The sequence below is a fragment of the Balaenoptera musculus genome, chromosome 3, assembly GCF_009873245.2.
Source record: "Balaenoptera musculus isolate JJ_BM4_2016_0621 chromosome 3, mBalMus1.pri.v3, whole genome shotgun sequence".
Classification (NCBI taxonomy): domain Eukaryota; kingdom Metazoa; phylum Chordata; class Mammalia; order Artiodactyla; family Balaenopteridae; genus Balaenoptera; species Balaenoptera musculus.
Window position 1 is genome coordinate 35,066,238 of NC_045787.1, and position 13,800 is coordinate 35,080,037.

At 38.4% G+C, this 13,800-nt stretch overlaps 1 protein-coding gene across 5 annotated transcripts in view; it reads left to right on the plus strand.

Annotated features, from left to right (window-relative positions):
- The window catches only part of NNT (nicotinamide nucleotide transhydrogenase), a 97,016-nt gene that overhangs the window by 37,342 nt on the left and 45,874 nt on the right, over nucleotides 1-13,800 (plus strand). For all 5 annotated transcript variants that reach the window (XM_036845315.1, XM_036845319.1, XM_036845316.1 and 2 more), the window contains exons 8-10: nucleotides 11,366-11,499; nucleotides 11,782-11,973; nucleotides 12,514-12,667. In XM_036845315.1, the coding sequence (XP_036701210.1) occupies nucleotides 11,366-11,499; nucleotides 11,782-11,973; nucleotides 12,514-12,667 (480 nt within the window). The remainder of the gene's footprint in view (nucleotides 1-11,365; nucleotides 11,500-11,781; nucleotides 11,974-12,513; nucleotides 12,668-13,800) is intronic.

Genomic DNA, 13,800 nt, shown 5'->3' on the forward strand with positions numbered 1-13,800 from the left:
GTTGCAACATCAAGGGTTGGTAACCACAGGCTGTCTATACACCTCTTGGTAGCTTTCAACAGAGACAGGGCAACTTGTCATCAAGAGGAAGATGCCAAAACTGTGGAGTTTTCCGTCGTCATTATCAATCTTGACTATTTAGAGTGTGTTTGAGCACATTTAGTGAGTGACTGGGCCAAATTTAACGAATGTCCTGGTAGGAAGATTTATGGCACAGAATTATGTTCTGGTTTGGTCTGTTATTTCTCCCAAAGTACGTTGCAAGATTGGAAAGCACTGTGCTTCCCTCCGTGGCAGTCCCTGAGTTGAAAAGGATTGGGAGGCTGAGGCTGTCCTGTCTCTGGTGAAACAGCACCCGATAGATAGAGTTACAGCTACAACCAGCACTTTCCACCATGGGCATTTCTGTTCTTCCTTCTTTCCACTTTCTCTGTACTTTCTTATGTCTCAGTATTAGTTAGGATGGTCTAGCTGCTAAAACAAATTCACCCCAAAGCTCAGACATTATAGAAATTTACTTCTTGCTCAGTTAGCAGTAATAGGTGGTTGACACATTGGAGGGCAGCTGTCCTTCAGGTGGTCCTCTGGGGATTCAGGTACAGCAATGTTGTCATTGTTATGAGGCTGTGAAGGTCACTCAGGGCACTGTCTCTGTTCCAGCCGGCTAGAAGCAAAGGGCCATGGAGGAGTGTGCATGGGACGCCCAGAAGTGGCACACACCACCCCTGCTCACATTTCTTTTGCTAAAGACCTAGTCACATGGCCAAACCTAACTATGAAGGAGGCTGGGAATTGTTGTCTAACTGTGCCCCCAGGGATAAGAGAACATTGTATTAGTTTGCTAAGGGTGCCGTAACAAAATCTCACAGACTGGGGAGCTTAAACGACAGAAATTTATTTTCTCACAGTCTGGAGCCTAGAAGTCCAAGATCAAGGTGTTGGCAGGTTTGGTTTCTTTTGAGGCGTCTCTCCTGGGCTTGGAGAGGGCCTCTTCTTGCTGTGTCCTCACATGGTCTTGGTGTCTTTTTTGTGTCCACATTTTCTCTTGTTTTAAGGATACCAGTCAGATTGGATTAGGGCCCACCCGGATGGCCTCATTTAATGTAATCATCTCTTTAAAGACTCTATCTCCAAATATAGTCGTATTCTGAGTTACCGGGGGTTAGGGTTTCAACATGTGAATTTTTCTGGGGACACAATTCAGCCCATAACAAATGTGGATTTTGGTGAGGAGCTAAAAGCTTCTTTCCTCTTCCCCAGTTTTAAATTTTACCTGCTTATGTTTAATCCATTCATTGGCAATCAGATCATGGATTTAGAACCAGATAGAGTAGATTCCAATTCCAGTTCCACTGCTTGACAGCTGTGGCTCTCCGAACCTCAGATTCCTCATTGCTGAAAAGGAAGTAAACCTTTTTATCTTGCAGAGTTGTTTTGAGGACTACATGAAGAAAAAAGCCCAGTGTAGGGCCTGGCGCATAGAGCATTAGCATAATCGCCTTTCTTCCATTGGTGATGCCTGGCCTTGCAAATGGTATCCAGACTGAAAAGCTTATTGACTGTTGCAATAGAAAGTCCAGACATTCTTGAGCATTATGTGGCATGTCAAAGATGTTCTCTGAAATCATCAGGCTTATGGACATACTCACGAAGTTACAAAAGCATTGCCATTAGATGGCAATCTAGCATGGATTCCACTGTGGAAAACCATGGCTTAACTTGCTTTTTATCTGACTTTTCTGAAGATATCCATTTCATTAAGGCTTTTTTGTCAATCTCATTCTGACTTAAGTTTTTTTTTTTTTTAATTTTATTTACTTATTTTTGGCTGTGTTGGGTCTTCGTTGCTGCACACGGGCTTTCTCTAGTTGTGGTGAGCAGGGGCTACTCTTCGTTGCGGTGCACGTGTTCTCATTGTGGTGGCTTCTCTTGTGGCAGAGCACAGGCTCTAGGCGCGCAGGCTTCAGTAGCTGTGGCACGTGGGCTCAGTAGCTGTGGCTCACGGGCTCTAGAGCGCAGGCTCAGTCGTTGTGGCGCACGGGCTTAGTTGCTCCGTGGCATGTGGGATCTTCCTGGACCAGGGATCCATCCCCTGTCGCCTGCAGTGGCGGGAGGTTTCTTTTTTTTTTTTTAAATCTGACAATTGGGTCCCAGACTTAATTAGTATGTTGCAGAGCAGTTTTAAATTTATTTTTTTATTTATTTTTGGCTGTGTTGGGTCTTCGTTTCTGTGCGAGGGCTTTCTCTAGTTGTGGCAAGCGGGGGCCACTCTTCATCGCGGTGCGCGGGCCTCTCACTATCGCGGCCCCTCTTGTTGCGGAGCACAGGCTCCAGACGCGCAGGCTCAGTAATCGTGGCTCACGGGCCTAGTTGCTCCGCGGCATGTGGGATCTTCCCAGACCAGGGCTCGAACTCCTGTCCCCTTTATTGGCAGGCAGATTCTCAACCACTGCGCCACCAGGGAAGCCCCCGGCAGGCGGATTCTTAACCACTGCACCACCAGGGAAGTCCCCTGACCTAAGTTTTCTGACATAGAAAATGAGATAAACGGCATTATTTCTCTTTTAAAAAATAACCTCCTAATTATTTTATAAACAAATGTATAATAAATATTCATTAATTTTTTAGGGATTGGTAGCTAATGTACATCTAAACATGTATTGGAGGGAAGACAAAGAATGTTATAATTTATAAAAGAATATTATTTAATGTATTATATATAATATATAATATATATTATATAATATATATGTTTCCTTTCTATGCTACCATTTAGGTTTGGTAGGTTGTTTTCCTTTTTTTGAGAATTCCCATAGCTTATGAAGCCATGGTAAAGCCTTGACTGATTTTGATTTTTATCTATACAGAATTTTGCAGCTATGACAGGTCAATTATTGAGGTAATCCTCAAAAAATTTTTATAAATGTGTTCTTTAATTATTAGGTAAAGGCTTGTTTTCAGGTTTCTTCTTTAAATAGATCTTTAAGGATTTCTCTTATCTGCTAAAACATGCTGTTGACTAATCATATTTCCTATGTATTATATTTAGAAATATCTCAAGGCATCCAATTTGTAACAGTCAAGTTTTTGCCACCTGGCTTTCTCTCTGGTTCCTTATACAAATAATTAATTAGGCAGAGAAAATTTTCATCTAGTTCCAGGAATAGAACTCACAGATAAAGCTTGACTGGTTAAGCTTGGGTCAGAATCTCTTTATGTTCATGAACAAAGCTATCTGTAGCCTCTCTAGTGATAACAGAGATGGAGGGATTGTATCCGTGTGTTGCTCTGTGCACCACAGGGCTGGCAGAATCAGAGACTTATTAGATCAGTGGGTCAAATGTTCAGCAGTTTTTTGCCACATCCAATCTATTACATAACCAATTATCTTTTGTTTTTCATATGTATACATATATGTATAAAAAGCCTTTTGTCCTTATCTGTAACATTTTTATAGTTTAAGACTCAATATTTTGGACTTCCCTGGTGGCGCAATTGTTAAGAATCCGCCTGCCACCGCAGGGGACACAGGTTCGAGCCCTGATCTGGGAAGATCCCACATGCCGCGGAGCAACTAAGCCCGTGTGCTACAACTACTGAGCCTGTGCTCTAGAGCCCGCGAGCCACAACTACTGAGCCCACATGCCACAACTACTGAAGCCCGTGCACCTAGAGCCCGTGCTCCACAACAAGAGAAGCCACCGCAATGAGAAGCCCATGCACCGCAACGAAGAGTAGCCCCCGCTCACCGCAACTAGAGAAAGCCCGCGTGCAGCAAACAAGACCCAACACAACCATAAAGAAAGAAAGAAGGAAAGAAGTAGACTATCATAAAGAATAGGAATGTGTTAAAAAAAAATAGACTCAATATTTTAACCCCATCTATGATTTTGTAATTCCAAAAGAGCCTTTGGTGTGTATCGATTAGGGTGCCTTTGGCTGCCAGAAGCAGAAATTCCAACACAGTCTGCCTTAAACAAGAAAGGAGATTTGCTGGGTCTCGTAGCTGAAGGAAGCTAGTTATAACTGGATAGGTGTGCGTCGGGACTCTGCTGTGCCGCTTTGTCCTCTTTTAGCTCCGCCCTCTCTGAGTTGGTTTCATCGTCAGGAGCAGAGGCAGGCCTCCACTGTGCGCAGCACACATCCAGAGGGCAAGGCAAGCCGTTCTGATGGCTCCCTCTTGAAGAGCAAGGGAACTTCTTTTTCACAGGCCCTTAGCACACTTTCCCTCATTCTTATTGGCCTTGACTGGGTTACATCCCCACTTCTGAACCAATCCATGTAGGCAGGGCAATGAGATGCCCCTCAGCTTACACCTGGATTTCTGAACTGGTCTTCAGTAGGTGCTGAGATTACTCTTAGGCCAGCCAGGCCTGCCTCTGGAGTAGTTTCAGGTCATTTCTCCTGAAGCTCATGGACTGTGTGGAGAAAATGGAAATCAGAGTAGTGACAAGAGGGTGCTGGATAAACACTAGTGCTCAGTATAAAATTGTATGCTTAGAATGACATTTCTTAATGTATAAATACTAAAGTTCAGAACATTTTTACATGCTCTGTTTTGCATGTAGTCAATATATAGTATTGTGTTGCATTAAAAATTATCCTTTTATTTATAGTACTTGTTCATGAGATATCTATTTTGGTTTGCAGACATATATTCTATAATTTATATTATTAATCTCTTTACTACTATACTGTTAAATATACCATGTTCTTGTTAAAGCAGAAAGGTTTTCTTTTTGCTTTGTTTTTATAAATTTATTTATTTATTTTTGGCTGCGTTTGGTCTTCGTTGCTGCGCGCGGGCTTTCTCTAGTTGTGGCGAGTGGGGGCTACTCTGCGTTGAGGTGCACGTGCTTCTCATTGCGGTGGCTTCTCTTGTTGCGGAGCACGGGCTCTAGGTGCACGGGCTTCAGTAGTTGTGGCATGTGGGCTCAGTAGTTGTGGCTCGCGGGCTCTAGAGCACAGGCTCAGTAGTTGTAGCGCACGGGCTTAGTTGCTCCGTGGCACGTGGGATCTTCCCGGACCAGGGCTCAAACCCGTGTCCCCTGAATTGGCAGGCGGATTCTTAGCCACTGTGCCACCAGGGAAGCCCAGAAAGTTTTTCTTGAGCCTGCTTAATTTGATGCCTTACAGGCCAGGAAGTTAGGAATTTCCCCATCTGATTAAATGCCATTGAATAATTCCAGTAAATAATGCTAAATGCTCTTTGGAATTATTATAAAATTTTGTGGTAAGCATTTTTCATCTTGGTGTCTTGTTGTTCTTAATATTTTTAGTGGTTTCCTATTTTTCTTTATTTCCTTCTTCCTTCCTTACTTTCTTTCTGTTTTTTTTTTTGTGTGTGTGTGTGTGTGATTAAAGTTGTTTGTGAGGGCTTGAATCTTTTTCCAGTAAGATAGAATCTGAGAATTTATTGATTTCAGATGATCATGTTAGGCCTGATTTATTCAGAGAGGTATAATATATTGCAAAACTTTCCAGTAAATCTTTAGCTGTTGAGATTTAGTCTAAGCCAAATCTCTCTTTTTTAATTTATTGTTGTAGAGAGGCCAGTGGTATATTCTTTTGCCGCATAGTGATAAGTTGTTAAAGCTATTTTTAGAAAACTAATTTTTTTCTAGAAATTTTTGAATTTACTACTTTAAGAACTGCATCTTAGTATTCGTTTAATGAGAAAACATGAGTATGAAAAGATACGATGAATTCAATCACATTTCAGAATAACTTTGTGTGAATCACAGCCATACATACATACGTCTAGAAACAGTGCACATGTGTGAGGCATTTTTTTCTGTCTATTGTCAGTTCTCGGTGCACACAGAGATTCAAGGTTGCCTTACACTAATCTTGGCAACTCTACTCACCCCAAATAATGGCCATCCCAAGGCATCCAATTGGGAAACTCTATAATTAAAACTTTTAGATGAGTGCTATAAATATCTCAGCTATTCTCCTAATAAAAATGTTCACTACTCTTTGAATGCAACCTCTTTCAGTCCTAAACTATTAGACCTTAGAGCTGTAAGTAAAGCTTTCCTTCCCCATCTAGCCTGCACATGGTAGGCACGAAGTTATTACTTGAATCAATGAATGGATGAATACTTGAATGATGACTGTGAGTGAATGATGTCCTACCATTGTCTTGGCAAAAGTATGGAAATAAACTCCCAACGGGGAGGGAACTGAGTAACCTTACCAGGAACTTAATGTCCATGAACCATAAGGAACCAAGAAATATTTCATGAAGTTGAACATCTTTCACCCACAGTTTGTATTGTGCCAGGAAATATATTAAATTTTTTTTTTCTCCTTGTTAATTTTTTCAATCATAGTGATTTTTGGGGGAGGGTGGTTTGAAGAGATGTAACAGTCTTGGTCTTTTTGTATATCTCATCTTTTGCAGATAAATGATAAAATTAACAGAAATGAGCAGTCAAAAGGGGAAAGCCCAATTGTGCCTCTAAAAAAATACCTCTTATCTGCCTTCTTTTATTAACTCTTCTGCTTTCTACAGTCCTGTCTTGAAACACCTGATATGCTCATTTGATCTTTTATCCTTGTGTCTAGGATCTGCCCAGGGCTGTCACTGGGGTAATTATGGGACATCTCTATATGGGACATCTCTAATTAAACATTGGATATATTCTTTTCTATGTTATATATTATAAAAAAATCTGTGCACATCTTCCTGTCTGTTATCCATCCTTAGTTATATTTCTGTCTCCCTGTATAAGTGTTTGGATTCACTCTTTGAAAGGCTGTCCTAACTGTATAGCTTCCCTTGCTGTAGCAGGGAGGGCAGAGGATTTTGAGTTCAGTGTTTTCAATTGGTAAATTAACAGACTGGTTAAGGGCATTTCTAAGTTATTTTAATTCTTCTAGTGCAACTCTTTAATCTCTGTCCTCAGCTTAAAGGGGGAAACTTTAAAACTTTATGCTTTATCTGTTTATTTTTATAAAAATAGTATCTGACTTTTGTTGGAAATGCAGTAAAGTACAAAGTAGAAAACAAAGATCATTTGTGATGCTTCTACTCAGTGAAAAATACTCTTAACATTTTACCATTTTCTTTCAGCCTTTTTTCCATGCATTTTTATCATGTTAGATGAAGATAAAATATCTTTCTTACTTTATCCACTTAATATTATTATATCATAAGTTTTCTCCCTTAACATAATAAGTCATTAAGAACTCTTCGCAAATATATTTTAATGGTTTTGTGGAATTTTCTTGTTTGAATGTACTGTATTTTACTTAACTGTTCTCCCAAAGTTAGCCTTTTCATTTATTTCCAGTTTTTGTCAATTAAAAATAATGTTCTAACATTTTTTTTCTGCTTTATTCTTGTATCTGTATTTTCATTTATTTCCCCAGGATTAATCAAACCTTAGAAGTAGAATTACTGGATGAATGAATATCAGTATTTTTGGCCTGTTGATACACACTTGATCTACTATGCTTTGCTGAAAGATTATACAGTTCATAATTTCATTAGCAGGTTTTCCAGCTAATTGTTTCATTTCAGCAGTATTTGGATTTTGTTGACTCTTTCAGTTTGAGGGCAAAAATGTTTCTCACCCTTTGTACTCACATTTCTTTCAGTCTTACTGAGGGTGAACTTTTTTCATTTGGTTGTTACCATTCTCTTTGAGTTGGCCATTTGTATTTGCTGTTCATTTATCAATTAGTATCTTAGTGTTTTGTTTTTATTTAAATTTCTGTGAGCTTTTTATTATATTAATTTTTTGTCATGTTTATTTTTTTTTGAGGATAGTAATACATACCTTTTTCATATTTAAGTCTATTGACGTTTTCCTTTGTAATTTTTCCCATTGCTGTAAATTTAGGAAGTACTTTTCAATATAAAGACAGGAGAGATATTCACCAAGGTTTTCCTTTTTTTCTTTTCTTTATGGGTTGATTCTTTTCTTTTATAATTAATTCTGACCTATAGAGTTCAGAGTTTAGTTTGAAGTAAGGTATTAGGTTTGGGTAGTTTTTTTCCCCCAAAACCTAACTAATCATTTTATTGCTTTGGTTCCTTCCATTTTGTGATGCCACACTTACCTTACATTTTTTTTTTTAAATTAATTAATTAATTAATTTATTTTTGGCTGTGTTGGGTCTCCGTTTCTGTGCGAGGGCTTTCTCTAGCTGCGGCGAGCGGGGGCCACTCTTCATCGCGGTGCGCGGGCCTCTCACTATCGCGGCCTCTCTTGTTGCGGAGCACAGGCTCCAGACGCGCAGGCTCAGTAATTGTGGCTCACGGGCCCAGCTGCTCCGCGGCATGTGGGATCTTCCCAGACCAGGGCTCGAACCCATGTCCCCTGCATTGGCAGGCAGACTCTCAACCACTGCGCCACCAGGGAAGCCCCTTACCTTACATTTTTATCATAGTAGGCCATCAGGGTAAGATAGTATTTTGAAATTTCCTTCTCAGTCTTTCCCTCCCTTGACCTAATCTTTTGAGGATTTGCTCATTTGGAACATTTATGTGCTACTCGGCTCCTCTTTTGGCTCCCTTTCTTCCCCTCTTCTGTTTTTAATTTGCATTTCTGCACTTTTCAGAATTTTCAAAAAATTAAGCCACATGTGAGTTCTTAAAGGCAGCTGCACTGTTATATTCATCATTGTATTCCCTGTAGCCCTTATTGAATTTTTAAAAGTATTACATTAAAACAAGCTCTTCTAGAACACTTGGGAGATAAGAAAAAGCACAAAGAAGGAAATAAATTATTCCTAGTCTTACTACTCAAAAGACATCCTGATATTGTTAAACATTATACTCTATAGAATTTGCTAGGAACTATATAGTATATGTAATATTTTGTGTGTGTGTGTGTCTGTGTATCTATATACGCACACACACACACACATACTTGAAACATTCATATATATGTATATATAAATTTTTTCTTACTGAATGTGAACATCCTATACATACTGTTTTGCTGTGTGCTTTTTTTTACTTGTAATAATTCCATGTCTTTTAAACATTCCTCTATAACTTAAGTATACTTTTTTAACATACCCTCCAGTTATTTGGCTATGTACTAAGTAAAATACTCTTACGTGAAAGAAAATGCTATCCTTTCAAAAGTGGTTGAATTTCAGAGTGATACTATGGACGGAACACCTGTTATCTCTGTTATGACACAAATGTGTGTGTGTGTGTGTGTGTGTATTTAAAGTTGTGTCAGCCACTGAAAAATTGTTTTGTGAAGGTTGAATAAGTAAAATCAAAGAAGAGAAATAGGTGGTACATCAGATGTTTGCTAGGGAGCCTAAATGGTTTTGGCCACTTGACGTCTTATAAAGTGGGCAGCATTACAGATTCAGGGTCTGATCTGTAGCTATAGATATCTCAGAAGGAAGAAGGAATCCAGAATTTCTAGGGCAGGAGAAATTAGTTCGATGCCAAATTAAACTTGTGAGGTTGATGGTCGTAAAGTTGGTGTGGTTAGAATTCAAAGGGGTTGCACCTGGATCCAAATTGGTTCTGGCCAAAAGAGTAGCTTAAGGCACGTCGACCTAAGACTGGAGGGTACAAGTAAGGTGGGAGGAAAGGCTGTGACAAACGAGAGTCTGGTTAATAAAGAAGAGGCTCTGGACAAGGGGTGGGGGTGGGTGGTGATGACAGTAAATACCTGGAAAGTACAGGTTAGCCCTTTAAATTTGCCACTTTATGGCAAATTTATGGCAGCCACGTCACCCAGAGCTTTAAATCACTGCAGTGCTGGTCAGCATGACCTTTATTTTGGGACGAGTCCTCAGATGTATGTTGTTTGCATCCCCAAATTCTCCTGCTCGAGGAAAGTTTAAGTATTCAAGATACCTTTAGTGGACTACAGTGCGGGAGGGTAGAGGACAGGAATATGTAATTCCAGAGAATTTTGAGAAGTGGCGAAACTACCAGGACTAAAGGGTGTTGTCTTTAGGAAAAGATCTCCTCATTCTTGCTCTTTTTCATGGAGACTCAGAAGAGAGAACCAGAGCTTCTCTAACAAACCATTGTGGCTGGAGCAGAAGGTCCAGTGGGGCAGGAGTGAGAAGAAATGCTAAGAAGAGTGCTTCAACCCGGGGAGAAAGGCCTTCGGCAATAGGAGGCTTAGGAGTTGGATTTGATCTTGGCAGTATAAAGTTTGCATTGAGAAAGGAGGTACACCCACATGTATCTTTACAACTTTTTTTTTCACATGTGCTACAAAAAAATGTTATTTTTCTTTTTTGAATCACATATATTCCAGTCAAGTAGATTGAAAAGCAGATTATTACCATGCAAATTTTACTTTGAATTAATTTCCATTTATAAAACTGACAGTGCTTTTTACTAAAATTCTGTAGACACAGAGTTGAAAACTTTCGAAAGAAGAAAAAAAGATAATTAGGCTATTAACTCTCTGCTTTCCTGTGGCCAATCTCACAAGTTTATTTCCTTTTTCTTTTGGCTTAGATATTTACACTGTTTTATGAAACTTGAACAAGGTATTATGCCCACAGTGTGGACCCCTGTTGAACATATTAATTTATGTTAGCTTGAAAAATCCTTATGTTTGGTGCGTTATCCTCTATGTAAGGATTAGTAAATGATTTATTATAAAATGTGAAATATCTCATGATGGGCAGGCTTCATGAGAGCAGGGATCTTTTCTGTTTATCTACCAGTAAACTCTCCAGCACCAGGCATGGAGCTCGACTCACCAGAGGTGCAGAATAAGTAGTTGTTGAGTGGGAATAAAAATGTATGAGTGATTCCTAAGATTTTTTGGAGTTGTGGTATCCTACTGTTTTCATTTCATGGCACTTCCCTGTCTCTCCTCGAAGTTATCCTGTGTTAAATTAAAGTAGATTAATATAGCATGTGGGAAAATCTGGTGACATCGGTTAAGATGATTGGAAATACTTTATTTTGTAATTCATAGATTACTATTGAATGTTCCCTTGACATTTGTGATCTTTATGAATCGTCCAATTTGGGTGCACATAGTTTCCTTACTAGCTTATTTATTATGCATGTTTTAAAAAACAGGCAAAATGTTGATCTCTTCATGAGTGGTACTGGGTGTAAACCAGTTGGAAAGAGCAGTGCTAGCTGAAATTTCCATGCTTAGCAAATGACAAGGCTTGCTCTCTGGCTAAGCGGCTCCCTCCCACCCACGGACTTTGCAGCTCAGACTCATCCTATTTCTTCCTTAGGAGACTGACCAGTCTCACCTGTGTTATGAACTTTAGGGGGTCTCTTTGAAAGAGTTGAATTTTCAGATGTTAAATTCCTGGGTATCCAGAGACTCCTGTAATAATTAGAATATAGAGTTTTAAGAAATTACCATGTAATTTGTACTGTTTTCTTTGGTTTTATTAGGTAAAAAAGCTCCCGTTTTGTTTAGTAAAGAAATGATCGAGTCCATGAAGGAAGGTTCCGTTGTTGTGGATTTAGCTGCTGAGGCTGGCGGAAACTTTGAAACCACCAAGCCAGGAGAACTTTATGTTCATAAGGTATAGCACAAAGCTTCCTCTATCTATGAACCTGTTCCTATATCTTTAGTGATTTGTGAGAGGGTGTTTATTGCTTGAAATATTTAGAGAAACTGAGGCCTGAAATTTTCTAAAATTAAAAATAGTCACATTTAAAGCTCCTTTTGAAATATGTATTTGTGAGTGTGTGTGTATATTTATAAAGATTTGTAATTTCAGAACTTAGCCTTGACTGAGAACTGTCCTAGAAAGAATATGGGCATTTAGTAACAGACCTTTCTGACTGTATTTTTGTTTGTTTAGGGAATTACTCACATAGGCTACACAGACCTTCCCAGCCGAATGGCCACTCAGGCCAGCACCCTGTATTCCAACAACATCACCAAGCTCCTGAAGGCCATCAGCTCTGACAAAGACAATTTTTATTTTGAAGTGAAAGATGACTTTGACTTTGGTACAATGGGTCATGTCATTAGAGGAACTGTAGTGATGAAGGTAAGTAAAGAGATCTGTTTCTCCTGTGTTTTCATTATACATTTGTTTTAGGATTTTTGTTTATGGAACGATCCTATTTTGGAATTGGGATATATTCTAATAAAGTATCGATGTGTTGGGTTTATGCCAATAAAAATTGTTTAAAAATGTAGAACAATTTAAAGAAAAATATTGCAAGATTTATATACATGTGTGACTCACCTAAAATATGCATTGCTTTTGAAAAACAGAAACAAAAAAACAGGCAAAAAACCCAGAACTGAATAAAGTAAAAATTAAATATTCCCCCCCCACCTATCTGCTTTTAAGTTTGTTCTGTATTCTTCCTTATATGTTCTATACACATACTAATTGTACATCTATGTATGTATGCATGACACAGACATTATATATTTATATACATGTGTGTTATATATTTATATAAAGTGATGTTATAAATTGTGTGAATTTCTATATTTATTTAAAATTATTTTTCAGAGAAGAGTTTTTCCCCAACACTGGATTGACTTCAAAAAGTGCTATTTTTCTAATTTCTGTTAGGATGGCGAAGTGATCTTCCCTGCTCCCACGCCGAAAAATATTCCTCAAGGTGCCCCAGTAAAACAGAAGACAGTGGCTGAGCTGGAGGCTGAAAAAGCAGCTACGGTCACGCCCTTCAGGAAGACGATGACATCAGCTTCTGCATATACAGCAGGTGAGGGTCCCATCTATGAAGATTTAGTCCAAATTCTTTGAACTTTGTGAGTAATGTATTAATTGTCAAAATTAGTAAATGAAATGCTGTTGTCCTTTGTTGGATTCCATCAGGACTTGGGCCTGTTAGAAGCAATTTTCACATACATGTCATCTGTCCACCTCTGTGGACGTGGAGACTGCATTGTATACCCTCAGAGATGCAGGCACTGGGATAAATGCTGGATTGAATGAGTATGAAATAATACATAGGCTGTTAATACTTTTCTTTTATAGAAAACATTTAAAATATAATCGTTAATATTTTTCTATATATCAAATGAGTATTGATGTATGTCAGATTGTGTTGGTGTTAAGTGCATGTAAATGTGGTTATTGGTTTATTTTTTGTGGTTTATAAAACATCACTTGTGATTATCTACACCTCTGGGTAAGACTGGGGAACCAAATATTTGCATTGAAGAATAAACAGTAAGTTATTCACCTAGTAAAAAAAAATTCAATTTTTAAATTTTTATCTCTGTCTTTACAATTTAACATAGATTCTTTGTTTTCTAATTCACCTTCATGAAGGCAGTAAAGAATTATCGTAAAATAATGATAAATATTCATTCTGGCTATGAACTGTTAGAGTCTGAAATATGGATATTTGATTTTAAATTGGTTTCTGTCTCATAGAATGAATTAAAAATGTTTAGATTTGCTTAGAGCCAAAATAAAAACAAAACAAAAGCAAACTATAAAGAATAAGGACCAGTACAAAGCACACAGAATTCTTGTAGCCTCAGCATTCTCCAAATTCCCATGTGAGTCCAGATGTTTTAAAGCTAAATATGTAACTCTCCTTGAATAAAGAGCAAGTCTCAGCAAAATGACTGAAAAAGCCTTTAGTTGCGAACATTGTGAATAGATGGAGCAGTGTCCCTATTTGCTCTTACTTGTTAAAAAAAAAGAAACCATATTACTGTATTGTGCATGGAGAGTACTGTCAGCAGGGTTGTAAATTTCCATTTCTCTTTACAATTCATAAGGAAATGTAGTGAGGCATGAATGATGATTTATTTTTCTAGGTTTCTCTTATGTTTATTGAGTCAAGATTTATTGCATTTTAGTAGATGTAACATTGGCATATTC